The sequence below is a fragment of the Nyctereutes procyonoides genome, unplaced genomic scaffold, assembly GCF_905146905.1.
Source record: "Nyctereutes procyonoides isolate TBG_1078 unplaced genomic scaffold, NYPRO_anot_genome, whole genome shotgun sequence".
In the NCBI taxonomy this organism is placed as follows: domain Eukaryota; kingdom Metazoa; phylum Chordata; class Mammalia; order Carnivora; family Canidae; genus Nyctereutes; species Nyctereutes procyonoides.
In genome coordinates, this window is record NW_026575133.1 from 18,659,413 (window position 1) to 18,676,611 (window position 17,199).

Below are 17,199 nucleotides of genomic sequence, written 5' to 3' on the forward strand. Positions count from 1 at the left end.
GGAAGGAAGGAAAAAGGAAGGAAGAAAAAGAGAGCCCCCTGAGGTCTCTTATAGAACACTAATCCTTTTGGATCAGGGCCCACCCTTATGATCTCATTTAACCTGATCACCTCCTAAACTGTCTATCTCTAAATATAGTCACGTTGGATGTCAGGCTTTCTCATAGAAATTTGGGTGGAATACAATTTATTTCATAGCAAGGAGTATAATATCCATTTAGTCCCAATATTGTTTATACCATTTTGTGATAGAGTTCTGTCTCTTGCCTTTGAAATCATTTTAACTGACAAAGCATCCTAAGGTATTGCTAACTCTTACTTTAACAATCCTCAGAAAACGTTGTACCAATTTATTGCAATGAACATATTGCTTTTCCACTTTTATCCACTAGGTTTTGTTGATTCCTCATTGTTGCCAACCTAATAACTGAAACAAATAATTTTTTTAAATATGCAAATTTTATTGCATTCCAAGTTAGCAATTTATTTTGTTAATGTCTTAGTTGATAAGAAAAAAGACATCCTTCAAGTGTTAGGAAGGTCTTTTTAAAACCCTTGAAAGATATTTTCTGGAATAGCAATAATTAGGAGGTAAATTACTTTTTAAAATAATATATTTCTATATTTCAATACAGTTCCCTAGTTTGTAATATTTTTACTGAAATAAAATATTAATATGCCCAAACCATCTTTTAAAATATGTATTTAAGACTTGAATTTTATGACCAATTAACCTCAAATTGCTATAAAATAGTGACAATATTATCTCTTTTTGCATTTGGCCAACTAGATTATTACCAGAGGATATTTCTTTGTCACTGGAAACCTGTTTTACAATATAACGTTATACCACACTGTGTTACTTTTATTAAATTCTTTTTAATTTTTGCTAAATGAGAATACCTAATGAGTTCTATGGTTTTCACATTAAGAATCCTTTCTATAATGACCATTTTATGAAGGTTAAAATCAAATTATTGAAATAGCTCTCCCTAAATTCCTATGCTTCCCTTTTTTTTTTATCCCTGTAGCTCATGTACTTAATTTTTAAAAAAATATTTCTTTCCTTTTCTTTTTTTTTTTTCTGTTTCTATTAGGAGGATTTTACTGAATGATGTTAAACCTTTCAGATCTTCTGGCATTATTATACAGTAGACTTTATTAAAAAATGAAAGCCCAATTATTCCTGCATGTCCTCCCCATATCATATACCAAGGAGCAATATGAGCTGTTGTATAATATGATAGGAAAAAAATTATGAAAGAAAGCAGTGAAACTAGTTTTTCTCTGACAAAAGTGCCACATAGTGGATTAAAGGATGCTAATGCTTGATGTTGCCTATTAAGACCTTTGACTTAAATATATTAGGGAAAAGCTAATTAAATAGATAAACTCAGAAACTTAGTCACTTTATTGAATAACAGTTTATTTGTCACTCACATCCATTGGGCATAAGGGAACCAGTGGAAAGGACAGGGTAATGTGCAGGGCACTGCTCCATCAAGTAAGTAAGACTGATGGAAATTTTGTCATCCTGAAGGTTTCTAGCATTGTCATTAGGGACTGGGATTTTCTGATGATCATAAAAGGATGAGTTTTCCACAATGCTGGGTAAATTTGTCAAGTGTTTTAGGTTTTTTGCTGTTTAAGAAAGCAAGTGTTCTTAGTAAACTGGTTTTGTTTTATGTAGATTAAAAAAAAGAACTGTAACTTTTATTTGCAGTTTCTTGTTTTATGTAGATTTTTAAAAAAAGAACTGTAACTTTTATTTGCAGTTTCTTTTCTTAAAAGCATGAGGTGCTTTTGGGTGACTCAGTCAGTTAAACATCTGCCTTCAGCTCAGGTTGTGGTCTTAAGGTCCTGGGATCCAGCCTGGCATCAGGCTCCCCGTTCAGTGGGGAGCCTACTTCCCCCTCTCCCTCTGCCTGCTGCTCACCCAGCTTGTGCTCACTCTCTCTCACTCTTTCTCTCTCTCTCTCTGTTAAATAAATAAATAGAATCATAAAAAAACCAAAGTAAAGCATTTGTAAACATTACCTTGATATAAGGATAAAATTTCCAAATAAGGACATCTACTGTCAGAACAATTATTAGATTTTTACATCAATTAAAGAACTAATTCCATTCATTTAACAAAAGCTCAATGACACCTACTATATGCAAGTAACAGAGATATATTCTACTGGGTTTTTAATATTTATTGGAGATTATAAAATTTTATTAGAAGGATTTTTTGAACTATTTCTTTATTTTGCCTATTTATTTGTATCATCATGGTTTCTCTTTTTACTGATAGGTTTTACCAATAACCTAATATTAATCAACATAGAAAGCATTTACTGCAAACCCCTAAAGTACATATCTCCTCTTCACAAGGAGGTGAAATTATAAACAAAATTTTATATTGGCATTCTGCACCATTATAAAGACAACACTTTTTACTTGAGTCATGAAATTTAGATCACAAAGAATTTAGATTCCTCATGGAGAAATTGAACCAGTCTCCTGCATCTTGAACTGAATCTCTATCATGTAACTTTTTTGGGGGGAAAATACTGTGAATTACAAATTATTAAATAAAAATGCATTTTGATACTTAAGTTGTCTTTAATTATTAAATGTAAATGAATTTTAGCATATGTAGTATTGTCTATTACTGCACAAAATCTGAAAGAAACTGTTGGTGAGATTTGTTGCTGGATTCATTACAGGGATTTTAAAGTTGAATGTGTTTTTACATTTTAGCTGAAAAATAATGGTGAAACAAAGTTAGGAGGAAGGGAGAACTGCAATTTAAGACTTGTCACTTAGGTGACTTACTTAAAGTTTCCATGACTTGGCTTTCTTATCGTTTAAATAAATACATAGCAGTATACATGGTATATCATGCATATTTGTGGTAAATAATGTGTGTAAACCACATAACATAGTTCTTGGTACATATTACTGGATGGATGTTATTTTATTTTATTATTATGAATGCTCTTTATGAGTTCTGTTTGGGCATAGTAGATTGGAGGTGATATATCTCTTATGTTAAAATTCTTAAGTATATTGATAGGACTGAAATTCAGATATATGGATCCTTGGTCTTATCTGAAGTATTAATCATTAGTACCATATTTTACCAGTTAAAATTTTAATCTGGGGTGGAATAAGGGAAGTATAACCACAATTCTAATAATTCAGACTGGAACAGGATTCAAAGGCACAATTGGCATATTGAGCTAGGAGAATCCTTGTTACTGGCAGGAGAGTGAGCTTTTGTATTGAAAGGTATTTACCAACATTCCACTAGACGTCCACCAAATGGTGAAACCAGAATGTCTCCAGGCACTACCGAATATCCCTTGGAGCCCAAAACTCTCCTGATTGAGAACCACTGAACTAGAGGGAATTAGGTAGGTTTTTCAAATATATAAACAAGCCTTACCATATAGAAGAAAGAATGGACTGATTCAGTGTAAACCAGAAGACAAAGGAAGCAGCATTGATTGACAAAAGTTAGAAAGAGCTTAATAGAAGAACACTTTTATAGTTTGAACTAGCTAAAAATAGAATGCAGTGACTAGTGAGTAAGCAGCTTCTCAGCTTTGATGAGCGATTAGAGGCAGGATCACAGAGTTGTGCTGGGTATTTCTTTCCTGGGAAGGCATCTCAATTAAATCCCTTAGATCACCTTTAATGATAAGATGCTCTCATTTGGGCAGATATAATAATATAGGTTTGGAAATCATTCCAATTGAGGTTATAGTTGAGGCCATGAGGATAACTGAACTCGTTCTTTCTGAGAGCAAGAGAAGGTAACAGCATGGTATGAACTGGGATTTAGGGAATGTCCATAATTTAAAAGACGAAACCTGGAATGTGACCTACCTTCACTGACCTTCTAGTACATCAGGAAAGATAAAGGGAAACTAAGAAAATAAAGGGATTTTCTTGAAAAAAGTTAATAAAACTTATAACCCCCCTAGTGAGTCTTACCAAAAAGAAAAGAGAAAGGACCCACGTAAATGAAATCAGGAATGAGAGAGGAGAAATAATGACCAACATCACAGATACAAACAATTATGAGAGAATATCATGAAAAACTCTATGTCAATAAATTGAGCAACTTGGAAGAAATGGATTAATTCCTTGAAATACATAAAGTACCAAAACTGAAATAGGAAGAAATAGAAAACTTGAAGAGTCTGACAACCAGCAAATACATTGAGTCAGTAATAAACAGTGTCCCAGCAATCAAAAGTCCAGGGCCAGATGGCTTCACAGGCAAATTTAACCAAATGTTTAAAAAAGAGTTAACATCTATCCTTCTCAAACTATTCCAAAAAATAGAAAACTTCCAAATTCATTCTCTGAGGCCAGCATTACCCAGATACTGAAACCAGACAAAGACACCAAAAAAAAAAAAAAAAAAAAAAAAAAAAAAAGCGGGAGGGTATTACGGGCCAATATCTCTGATGAACCTGGATGCCAAAATTCTCAATAAAATACTAGTAAACCAAATCCAGCAATTACATTAAAAGGATCACTCAGGGATCCCTGGGTGGCGCAGCGGTTTGGCGCCTGCCTTTGGCCCAGGGCGCCATCCTGGAGACCCGGGATCGAATCCCACGTCGGGCTCCCGGTGCATGGAGCCTGCTTCTCCCTCTGCCTGTGTCTCTGCCTTTCTCTCTCTCTCTCTCTGTGACTATCATAAATAAATAAAAATTAAAAAAAATAAAAGGATCACTCACCATGATCAAGTGGGATTTACTCCTGGACTAGCAAGTGTGGTTCAGTATTCACAAATTAATCAATGTGATATGCTACATTAATAAAAGGAAGGGTAAGAACTGTATGATCCTTTCAATAGATGCAGAAAAAGCATGTGGCTAAGAATAGCCTCCATTCATGATAAAAACCTCAAAAGTAGGGATAGAAGAAATATACCTTAACATTATAAAGGCCATATATGAAAAACCCACAGCTAATATCCTCAGTGGGGAAAAAGTGAGAGCTTTTCCTCTATAGTCAGGTAGAAAACAAGGATCCATCTCACCGTTGTTATTTAAGATAGTATTTGAAGTCCTAGACATGGCAATCAGACAAAAAAAGAAATAAAAAGCTTACAAATTAGCAAGGAAAAAGTCAGACTGTCACTATTTGCAAATGGCATGATACTCTGTATAGAAAACCCTAAAGATATCACCAAGAAACTTCTAGAACTGATACATGAATTGAGTAAAGTTGTAAGATGCAAAATCAACATACAGAAATGTTACATTTCTGTACACCAAAAATAAAGTAACAGAAAGAGAAATCAAGGAATCAGTCCCATTTACAATTGCACCAAAACCCATGAGATACCTAGGAATAAACTTAACCAAAGTGGTAATAAACCTGTACTCTGAAAACTATAAAACACTTATGAAAGAAATTGAAGATGACACAAAGAAATGGAAAAACATTCCATGCCCATGGATTGGAAGACAAATATTGTTAAAATGTCTATTATTACCCAAAGCAATCTTCACATTTAATGCAATCCCTATCAAAATACCAACAGTATTTTTCACAGAGCTACCACAAACAATCCTAAAATTTGCATGGAACCACAAAAGACCCCAAATAGCCAAAGCAACCTTGAAAAAGCAAAGCAATTGTGACTTTCAGCAATTTACTTTGAACTTCCTGAACATTGGATTTTTCTTTTTAAAAATAAGAATAATATATTCTATCTTGAAGTGTTCTCATAAAACCAAATCCAAGCATCAGTGTGAATGAATTATTTAGTACAGTATCTTGAAATGTGTTCAGCATTCAATGGACAGATGCTAGAATTGCCACTGTCATCATCATTGTAGGATATTCGACAATCTTCTCTTCAAGTGAGACAAGGAGAAAAAGTATATTAATAAATTAACAAGAGTGGAAAGTGTTAAAATTTGCATAGCTTATGAGTGAATGTTTTGAAGAATACAAGGATTATAAGTTAAGGATGAGTACCAAGTTTTTTGTAGTGACCAGTGACTAGTGAATTTATCTGCTCACCCTTGGGTCTTTTCGTAGCATGCTGTTTGACCTCAGAGCAAAGGGAGAGAAAAGAGTGACACATAGTTGGAACCAATTAATTAAATATATAAGATTCTGTTATTTTGAGATTTGTTAGTCTCAATCACTGCTAACAAAGTATCCTGCGTGTTCATAGCTTATTGCATGTTTTACCTAATATATATAGACCATAGGAATGAATACTGTAACTGAATTATTTCCTAGTGTAAACATTAGCATATACTGGTTTTTCTCAACTTCAGAATGACTGACATATTGGACTGGAGAACTCCTTGTCATTGGGGACAGTCTTATGCATTGCAGGATATTTAGTAGCATCCCTGGCTCTACTCTTTTAATGCAAGTTGCACCCCTACCAATATTGTGATAATCACATGTTTCCAGATATTTCCAAATGTGTCCTATGGGTGAGTGGGGAGCAAAATTATATTCACTTGAGAACCACTAGAATATTCTCATATCTAAAATAGTTGCTAATATAGATAAAATGAATGAATCTGTGTGAAACCTAAATTTATAAAATTCCCAGCTTTTATGACTCAATAGTAATTCTAAATAGATTTCTATTGCTTCATAAGACTAACAGAGTTACAAATTTATATTTTTTTTGACAGGGAATATCTTAAAGATAGATTATACTGTTTAAAAAGGAATATAAATATTTATTCTACCTGTATAATTTGTTTTTTACTTGAAAACATTTTAAATGCTGCTATTTTTCCATTTTTGCTTTAATTATTTACCAAGACAGAGTGGTTAGTTCTATATATTTTTAAATTCTGTACATATTCTTGAATATTTCATTACATATTTCCAATGTTTTAAGTGAAAATTACTTGTGTTTTATTTTCCAGTTGTTTTTTATCTTTATTGCTGGTAGCTGCAGTGGTATGGAAGATCAAACAAACATGCTGGGCTTCTCGACGGAGAGAGGTATCAATAATATTATTTAATCTTTTGCTTAAAGATCTGAGTAAACATGAATCTGTATTGCTTGATTATTAGTATGTGCCACTTAAGTACAGAGTTTCAAATCAGCTTTACTTATTAATACTGAACAAATCAATCTAGAATTTTTAAGCTTTAGAGCAAACTTTACCACTGTCATTTTAAGTCAGTATCTGTAGAAGCATTGGTTAATTGCAATGTTAATTGCAGATAGTTATTTTAAATAGTGTTAGAACTCATATTGATTAAATGATTTGCAATCTCTTTAAGTTAGATAGTTATAAAAACTATTTTTATAAGCATCTCTGTTGTAATTAAAATTTTCAGTGACAAATATTTATTTTTTGGTTTTTGTCTCCTAGATTTTTTAAAGTAATCAAATCTTTACCATTTTGTGATTATCTGATAATTCAAGTATGTTTGAAGTGCACCTCAATTTGATACATTTCTGTGTCAGAATTAATCATGTATGTTCCCTCAATCCTAAAATTTACAAAAACAGTAGTATTCTTGCAGAATAACTAATGATATAAATATATTAGATAGTTCCTTAATTTTGCATATATTAGTTAATTGAAAGGAATAAAGCAATATAATAATCTGAGGAATATAAATGTGCAGATTTATTATTTTATACTTATATAATAAAAAGGAAATTTATGTTTTCATTAGTATTATAATCTATTAGTATCAATATAAGTAAGCTGTTGTTAGTATTATAAGTGTTTATTTGCTGTTGCATTTCCCAGTATATTTTTATGTATATGATTTTGTGCAACAATATAAAGCAGTGGTATAATTGCTTACCATCTTTTTCTCCATATACAAGATATTATATTTATAGACTTAAAACCAGTCCAGTATACTCTAAGCTATATATTTAGTGAACGAGGTGAGTCATTCTTAATTATTCTTCAGTTTTCAAACATTATTTAAAACTCAGTGTCTCAGTGTCTACCTGACAACCCTCCCCCAGAAATACATAATTCATCTCGATCGTCTCTCTTTTTGATTTTCTGTATAATGCCAAGGCAACATCAGTAAGAATGTATTTGGTATGACCCCATGATAAAAGTGATCTAATTGAAAAAGATCTTATTAAATATAAATACATAAATATTTGGCAGGAAGTGGAATTCTGTGAGGAGATAAGCAGACGTCTATTTTTTTTTTAAGATTTTATATATTTATTCATGAGAGACACAGAGAGGGAGAAGCAGAGACAGAGGCAGAGGGAGAAGCAAGTTCCATGCAGGGAGCCCGATGTGGGACTCGATCCCGGGATCACGGGATCATGTCCTGAGCTGAAGGCAGACTGCTCAACCACTGAGCCACCCAGGCACCCCTATAAGCAGTCTTCTACACGTTAAAACATCTGTGAGGTGAAATTATGGGTTCAGGAAATTATGGGTTTTGTAGGCAGGCGATGTGAAGGCCTTCCATAATGACATAGAGCAAATGACAATTTATGGTTCTAATCATTAGAAAAGAAGTCAAGATCAATCAGGGAGCCTGGGTTCAGACCTCATTATGACTACCAATGTTTAGATACCTGATTTTTAAAGTTTATAAAATGCAACTATATAAAATATAGCATTGTGAAAAGATCATTGTATGACTCTGTTATTAACTAGTTTATGAGAATGGGTAAATGTCCTAATTGAATTTCCTTTCCTCTAAAGAGGAGTGATTGTACTATATAACTAATTTCTCAAGCTCTAGGAATATTTAAATGTAATAACTAAAGTTTAGAAATAGTATTAAATATTTGAGAAAACTAATGTGAATAGTTCACTTACCTATAAAACTTTCACACTTCTCAAGATGAGAAATTGCTTTTGGTTAAGATTATATCAATTCAAGGAAATAATGTTATTTTTGCATATTAGAAGTTCTGGCAAGCTGATATTAAACTTTAATTTTTTAAATACAAATTTAATGTATCTTTTTAGCAGAAGTCAAAATCTTTCAAAATATGTGGTGCACATAGACAGAGCAAAGGGAGAAACTAGATTAAGACCACTGGGCCAGGTCTAATCTGTGCTTCTAAATATTACCATTGTCTTCCTGAAAATCCTTCCATATAATGCCTCTCTCTCTAGAGCTCATCTAGGTAGTGAGTCATATAGTAACGATTGAATTCATTTTGCTACCCCTACTGAAGTACAAAATTTATCTTGTTGAGAGGACATGCGATTGTTTATAATGTCATGTTAAAAATATTGTGATGTGTTTTCTCACATTTAATTTTATTAAATTTTTCGAATACAGAATTCTTAATGTCTTAGAAACCATTCCTATGATGATGTACAGATAAAGATGCCATTAGGTGACTAACAGTAATCTATTATTAGATAATAATTTTACATTATTAAAAGATTTTATTTTGATTTAAAGATCCAAAGACTTTTAACTACACTAGTTGTAGCTACTGTAATTACCCCATTTATAGACTTTATTTGGATGGAGGTAAAAATGTGTTTTTATTTGATCCTCTATTCAGTTTTAACTATTAGGTTAACTCAAATATTCCCCAAAGGGAAAGATCCCAGTATCTTTGCTTTATGTGGATATGTCACTTTCTCTAACATTAAGAAATCAACTATTGTAAGCCTCAGAGGACCTTTATTATTAGTATAACGGTAATTTATTTGTAACATTATATGAATATTATTTAAAGTATTCTCCCTTCTTAATATTTCCATGATTTTGTTAGAGGAATTATACTATTTGGCTTTCTAAATATTAGGTCTGGTTTAAAATGAAAAAAAATTCTTTGGATTTTTAAAATATATTATTTAATTCAACCAGGCATGGTGATTTTTAAAAAAGAAGCTATTTGAAGCTTTGGTTTCTCATAAACACATCTATACTGTTTTTGTGATATAATTTTAATAACAGAGGCCTATTATTGATGTAACACTTTCTGAATAACACCACTGACAATTCAAGGGCTCTTAAAAACAGAAAAACACAACTACAAAGGACTTTCATTTTAATATACCTCTTCATATCGGAACTTCACATTCATTTCTATGATAACCTTATTAAGAATATAGACATCTTATTTTGGGTGGGGTGCTGTGCTAATGAATGGAAACAATAAGTGGGTATTGACCAGTAGAAATATTATAATACACTAGAAGAATGAGTTCATTTTTTTTTATAGTTTGTGGTTATTACAGAGGTATTGAATCATTTAATTTCAATGTTACATTCAATTTTAGATAAATTGTCACTGCATTACAAAAATATTCCTTAGGAGCAAGGATATGGTAAAAGGGGTCTCTTGAAATTTTATCATGCTTAATAATCTTCATTTTTAAACTGGAATTTGAGTTTTAAATAAGTATCATAAGGCAAAACCCATCAAAATATTTAGTTACTGCTTGCATTGAAGGTAGTGAATCTTATATTTGACTAAGGTTAGTGAAAGTATCCTACATATCTTAATAGTTACAAGAACTTATTTTTTTTTCAGTAGAAACCATTTTTTACCACATTTTGAGTGGTTTAATTGTAGTTTGCATCAGTTAAAATCTAACTGCAGGAGTGCATTGGTTGCTCAGTTGGTTAAGTGTCCAACTTTTGTTTTTGGCTCAGGTCATGATGTCAGTAGGGACACCTGGGTGGCTTAGTCAGTTAAGTGCCCGACTATTGATTGCCACTCAGAGACGCTGAAATCCAGCCTACGTTGGACTCTGTGGTCAGAAAGGAGTCTGCTTTGTCTCCTTTTCTGCCCTTCTCCCACTTGCGCATGTGTGTGCTCTTTCTCTTATGCTCTAAAATAAATAAATAAATCTTAAGAAAAAAAACCTGCAAAATTCATAGAATAATAGATCCTTAAATGTAAGGACTTTTAAAAAATATTCATCAATAAATAAATAAATAAATAAATATTAATTAAATGAATATTTATTTATTTATTTTAGCTATCAAGATGTGGGGTAGAATGGGGTGGGGCAGTGGACAGGACAGACCAGGGGAGAAAACATCTCAAGCAGACTCCCCACCAATGCCAAGCTGGAGTGGGGCTCCACACAGGGCTGTCTCTCTCTACCCTGATATCATGACCTGAGCCAAAACCAAGAGTAGTGTCTTCTTAACCACCTGACCCACCTAGGCACTCCTAAGGTTATTTCCGATCAACTTAATGTTACTAGTGGGTCTGTATGTTTGAATGATATTACATTTTCAGTATCTGCAATTTTTCCTTCTTTAATTATCTTAAACTTGCAGTTCTTCAAAAGTTAAAAAAATATATTAATATATGGAGCTTTACCACATTATTTGCTTATCTTTTAGGTCTGCTTTTCTAATGCTTAAAAATCAATAAAAACAGCATTGCCTGGGATAAGACAGTGTCCACTGAGTGACTGACCTTGTGTTTATGATACACTACTTTCTTGCACATTTCATAATCATACTGCATAAAACCTAAATTTGAATTTAGCATTATCAGTGTGAAATTTGAGTTAGAAATAAACTAACAACCAGAGATGGGGTTTTAGTAGCTCTGAGTAGCAAACTACTTTTCTAGAGGCAAATACATTTTCTTTCCTTCTATATCTAATTATTTTATGGGAACAAAAATAGAAGAAGTAATAATATCAAGTTATATTTTACTGAGGTCATGTCATGGGTAAATAATTAATGATAAAATATTCTCTGAGATGCTAAATTTGTGGTAAATGGGTTCTTATTATTAATGCAGTATAGCAATGTTTTATAAAATGAGTTGCTCTACCTCCTTAGGCACCTATCTTACTTAGAGAGAGAGGAGTGGGCACAGTGAAGAGAGTAATGAGAAAATGTTCTTTTGGGTTGAGAAATTAAAATTATGTACTTTATGCAACTTCTTACATAACTTCTTAGTATTTTAATCTATCTAGTTTATATAATGTTTAAGCATTTTAATATCTACATATAGCTTTCCATAAAACATGTTCTTTTGTCAAAAAAGCAAGATTTTTTTAAACTATAAATAATGCACTCAAATAAGTCTCTCTTTGTATTTAGTGACTTTAGTGTTAACTTACTTTTTATCATTTTCTCTTACTGAATTCCAAAATGTAATGATACCCTTGCTTTATTTTTTCTATCTGGTAAGATTAGAAATTACAGATGTTCACCATGTCTATTTAAAATATAGTTTTAAAATTAGCCTGTCTGCTTAAAAATAATTTGAACTGAGAAGTCAGATATGTATGGGAGCATATGATTTGAAAGTTAACTGATTCTTGCCTTCTATACCTATTGCCAAAAATCTTATTGTATATATAGTGCTTTCATTTTGTTCAGCAAAGATATATTAATCTCCTGCAATATTACAGACAGATTTATGAATACTGCAGATATAAAGAAAAATACACGGATCCTATTTTTTAGAAAATTCATAGCTTTAGCAATTTCAATAAGATACACACACATACACAATCTCTAAGGAATACTTCATTTTGCTTTGTTGTGGTGTCATCCATAGGTAGAGATATAGTATATTAAAATGTTTTCTGGAAGTGGGATTAGTAATAGAATTAAATGAAAACTGTTACATAACTGTATATGGAATTAATTTCTAAAAAATGATAAAAACTTTTAGCATTGTTTGTACTATGTATTAATACAATGTAAAAATTGCCTAAAATTATGCTTTTTATTTATTATATGATATTATCATCAATTAGGAATAATTGTTTTTATAGATTAAGAAATAGCCCAGAATATTGAATTTCTGTCAATAAATTTTAATCAGATTCAACATAAAATGTTATATATCTGATACAAAAGAAAAACTCTTGACTTAATGACTAATTTTGTAGGAATAAATCCTAGAAATATAAGCCTGCCTACTTTTTCAAAATATATTCATGCAAAGATATTTATAGGGTTTTTTTGTATATCAGGAATTTTATATCATTCAAAAAGCTTCTTGAAATAATTCTGTTTTCTTATAATGGGATATTATGAAACTGAAAACTAAGAATGACAGAAAAGTATGTGTAAAAAATAAAACATTCCTTCATTCAACAAATATTTATCAAACAATTAGTATTGTTCCAAGCACATTTTAAGAGGAATATAGCAGTGAACAAACAGGAATTATAGTTCTTGAATACTACCGGTCTTAAAAATATGCTGTTAACTAGGAGGTGCTGATAGAGTATTATAATGTTTCCATTTGTGTAAATCACACACACAAACACACACACATGCATTGTATTCATGGAGACTTTAAGAGACTTGCCAAGATTATCTCTGGATTGTGGGATTGGTATTTGGTTAAAAAAGTGATTATGTCATTTCAAAATTGAAACACAAACAACTGAATTTCAGGAAAGTAGAAGGCATAATCTAACATTTTGGAGTTGGGCATTTAATAAAAATAGTATTTAATCCTCATTCTAGAAGATATACATTAGTTCCCTTTTAGCTATATAAGGAATTTGAGGGAAGCTGTGTGCAATGATCAAAGCTCGTAAGTAGTAAATGAAGAGCAATGATTTTTTTTTTTTCTTTAAGAGCAATGATTTTTAATTAAGTCTCTCACATTCTAAAACTCAAGCTCTCTGGACCATACTTTAAAGATAGCCTGAGTTTGAACAGGTTTGATTTACTGCTTATAGTTATAACTGACCACTTATAATATAATTTATGAATCTGTTTGTTATAGGGAGAATATGCTGTATTTCATCTAGTAGTATGATAATGCAATCATTATTTGATGTACCACTTAGAAGAAAAATAGAGTAACAAACTAATCCCCTAGTACCCTCACTACTAAGAATATTTATTTTGTACTTATGAAACAGCTCTTATAGACTTACTTAGATAGAGATTTTATTATTTATCATTCAAAAATATATATTGAAAGGAAAGCAGAAGCAAAATAAATTAGTAAGGTATTGCTAAAATTTGTTCACATTCGCACCTTTTATAAATGACTTTTTGATTCAGGTAAAAATGTTTTGTTTCACATAGTATTATTGTCTAGAATAAAAAAAATTTGCAACTGTTCAGGCCATGACATATATATCGTACTTTCTGGCCAGTAGTGATTGTATGATTTCACATCAGGTTTTAGAGATATTAAGATGGGAAAACAAAATGTGTCTTAGAATCAAGATATGGTAGGGCTTACTGTATAAGGTTTTTAGTCCTAAGTGAGTTAATGCATGCTAAGTGCTCACCTTTCTGCCTTTTTTGCTTCAACAAATATTAACTGTTATCATTATTGATATATAATACAAACAATGATTAACATTATATTATTATTCATTAATATTAGTAACAGGAAATCCTGTATATCTTGGATCCTTCTCCTCCATGTGTACTCTAATACAGTTGTTCTCAATTCAGTAGGCCCTTTAGAATCAGCTGTTGATCTTAAAAATTATATTTATATATCCTTGAGAACCACTCTACTGTTCCACCCCTACCAGACCTATAAATCAGAATTCTGTGAGGCTCAGTTTTATGAATCTATTTTTAAAGCTCAATTGATTCTAATATGCACCATTGGCATTGAAACTCTACTTTGGCTTTTATTCAGAGAGATGGAAAACCATTGAAGGTTTTTCAACAGAGAAGTAATTTGAGTTAAAAAAGATATGATTTTAAACTGATAATTCTGTTGCTGTGTTGAGACTAGACTAAGATAGACAACTGTGGACACAGGGAGACTATAAGGAGCTTAATGCCCTACCTGGTGAAAGATGATGATTGCTCAAATCAAGAAGTGGTAGTGTATATGACAAGAAGTGATCAAATTATGGATATGTTTTGAAGATAACACACCTGGGTGGTTGGGGAGATGTGAGAAAGAATTAAACCAATCATGATTTAAAAAGAATCTAAACTAAGCATGACTTGAAGGTTTTGTCTTAACAGCTATAAAGATAAAATGAGCAGGAGAAATAAACCTCAAAGTCTCAGTATATCAGTGATATCTAAAGGCATGGGACTGGTGGTATCACCAAAAGAGGAGGTTTAAGCCCTTAGGCATTCAAACTTAACGTTATAGGTTGAATATATCCCCTTCTAATTTCATGTGTTGAGGCTCTAAACCCCAATGTTACAGTATTTGGAACTGAGGTCCTAAGGAGGTCTTTAGGCTTATGTGATACTGATATTCTTATGATGAATTAGTGCCCAGTATAAAAAGAAGAGGTCATGTAAGCACACAGTGAGATAGAAGCTATCCGAAAGCAAGGAAGATGGCCCTCTCCAACAACCAAATCTGCCAGCACCTCCATCTTGGACTTCCTAGCCTTTAGAACTGTGAGAAATTAATGTCTCCTGTTTAAGTCATTCAGTTTATGATATTTTGTTATAGCAGCCTGAGCTGATTAAGACATTCAAGTAATCAAAGAGAAGACAAAATCTGGAACAAAATACTGTGAAGTTGGAGAAAAGCTAAGTGAATGTGGGCTCTTGGAAGTTGAGGAAACATTGTTTTAGAAGAAAATAGAATTTTCAACTGTCTCAGAGGCTGCTGATGGGCAAAGAAAAATTATAACTGAAAGTTGATCATTGTATTTAGCCATTTGGAAGTCATTTGTGACCCTGGCAAGAGCCATTTTAATGGATCAATAGCTATGAAAGCTCAATTAAAATGTGATTAAAAAAGAATAAGAAACAATGATTTCTAGAGTAGCAGTAAGAAGAGCTCCAAAGACTTAAAACCCTAGCTGATGAACAACTATAACTGGTGAAAATTATTTTTAAAACAAATAACCATTCATTTATTTTTATTTTTTATTTTTTTAAAAGATTTTATTTACTTATTCATGAGAGAGAGGCAGAGACATAGGCAGAGGGAGAATCCTTTTTTTAAATAATACATTTATTTTTTATTGGTGTTCAATTTACCAACATACAGAATAACACCCAGTGCTCATTCTGTCAAGTGCCCCCCTCAGTGCCCATCACCCATTCACCCCCACCCCCTGCCCTCCTCCCCTCCACCACCCCTAGTTCGTTTCCCAGAGTTAGGAGTCTTTATGTTTTGTCTCCCTTTCTGATATTTCCCACACATTTCTTCTCAGAGGGAGAATCCTGATGCAGGGAGAGTCCTGATGCAGGACTTGATCCCACGATCCTGGGATCATGACCTGAGTCAAAGGCAGATGCTCAGCCTCTAGCCACCCAGATGCCCTAAACATCCATTTTAATCTCTGGAATCTATCTTAAGTGCATACAGCAAATGAAAATGCATTTATTCAAGAGACTCTACATCTCAGTTTAAAAAAAAATCTGTAGCATTTGAGTGTGACCTGAACTCTTCTTATCCTCTCTCAGCTCAGTATTACCAGCATTTCTCATCTCCCACCTTACCCTGACCCTTGCCTAGTTATGTATTGCAGAGGTTCTATTTTAGGTAAAAGCACCTGAGATCTGAGGCTCTTTTCCTTTACCAAGCCTTGTCTTGTAGGTCAGAGTTCCTCTTCAGGAAGAGTAAGCTGAGAATTCTGGGGTTCCAATTGCACTCATCACACTTTGCTCAAAGGTGGAGATTATGTGTCCAAAGAAACAATCTGAAAACACAAGGGGCTACCACACCTGTCTGGCACCATCCTCATGAAATAGGGGAGTCATTTGAGAGAGATATGAGAGAGATCACTATATCCACCATCGCCTCTGGAGGTGTGGCACAGAAATTTTATCTAGGGGAAGACGTTTGTTTGAAACAAACTGAAGAAGTTCAAACCCAGTGGCTTCCTTGAAAAAAAAATGGACATTGTGGTGGTAAACAATGCAGAGGACACTGATAGCTCCACCATAAATCAGTTAGAGGTTGACCAGAAAGATCCAGTGATAGAGAAAGTTAGGATCGCTCTTGGGATTGTAAAAAAAAAAAAAAAGTCAGGTAGTCTCAAATATTACCCTATAATGGACCCAAAATTAATTGAATCAGATTAGGGAGCAATTTTAGCATCAGAGCATCATCAGCCTTGCTAAAAACAATAATCAATTAATGGAGGCTAACAGCTGGATGTGATTCCAAAGGAATCAGGGGGAGTAATAGAAAGGTCTTGCATAAACACAAAGAAAGCCCTGATCAAACCAGTTGTCCCACATGACCATGCACCAAAGCTGCATCCTCTGAGGGACAACATCACAGGCTGCACTGCAGAGAAAATAGATTTCACTAAAATAGCCCAGCCAAGTCACTAAACAAATAAGTATATAAAAATAA

The 17,199-nt window shown here is 32.7% G+C and overlaps 1 protein-coding gene across 2 annotated transcripts in view; it reads left to right on the forward strand.

Annotated features, from left to right (window-relative positions):
- The window catches only part of ATRNL1 (attractin like 1), a 777,593-nt gene that overhangs the window by 368,365 nt on the left and 392,029 nt on the right, over nucleotides 1–17,199 (forward strand). For both annotated transcript variants that reach the window (XM_055300426.1, XM_055300427.1), the window contains exon 26: nucleotides 6,911–6,989. In XM_055300426.1, coding sequence (XP_055156401.1) covers nucleotides 6,911–6,989 — 79 coding nt within the window. The remainder of the gene's footprint in view (nucleotides 1–6,910; nucleotides 6,990–17,199) is intronic.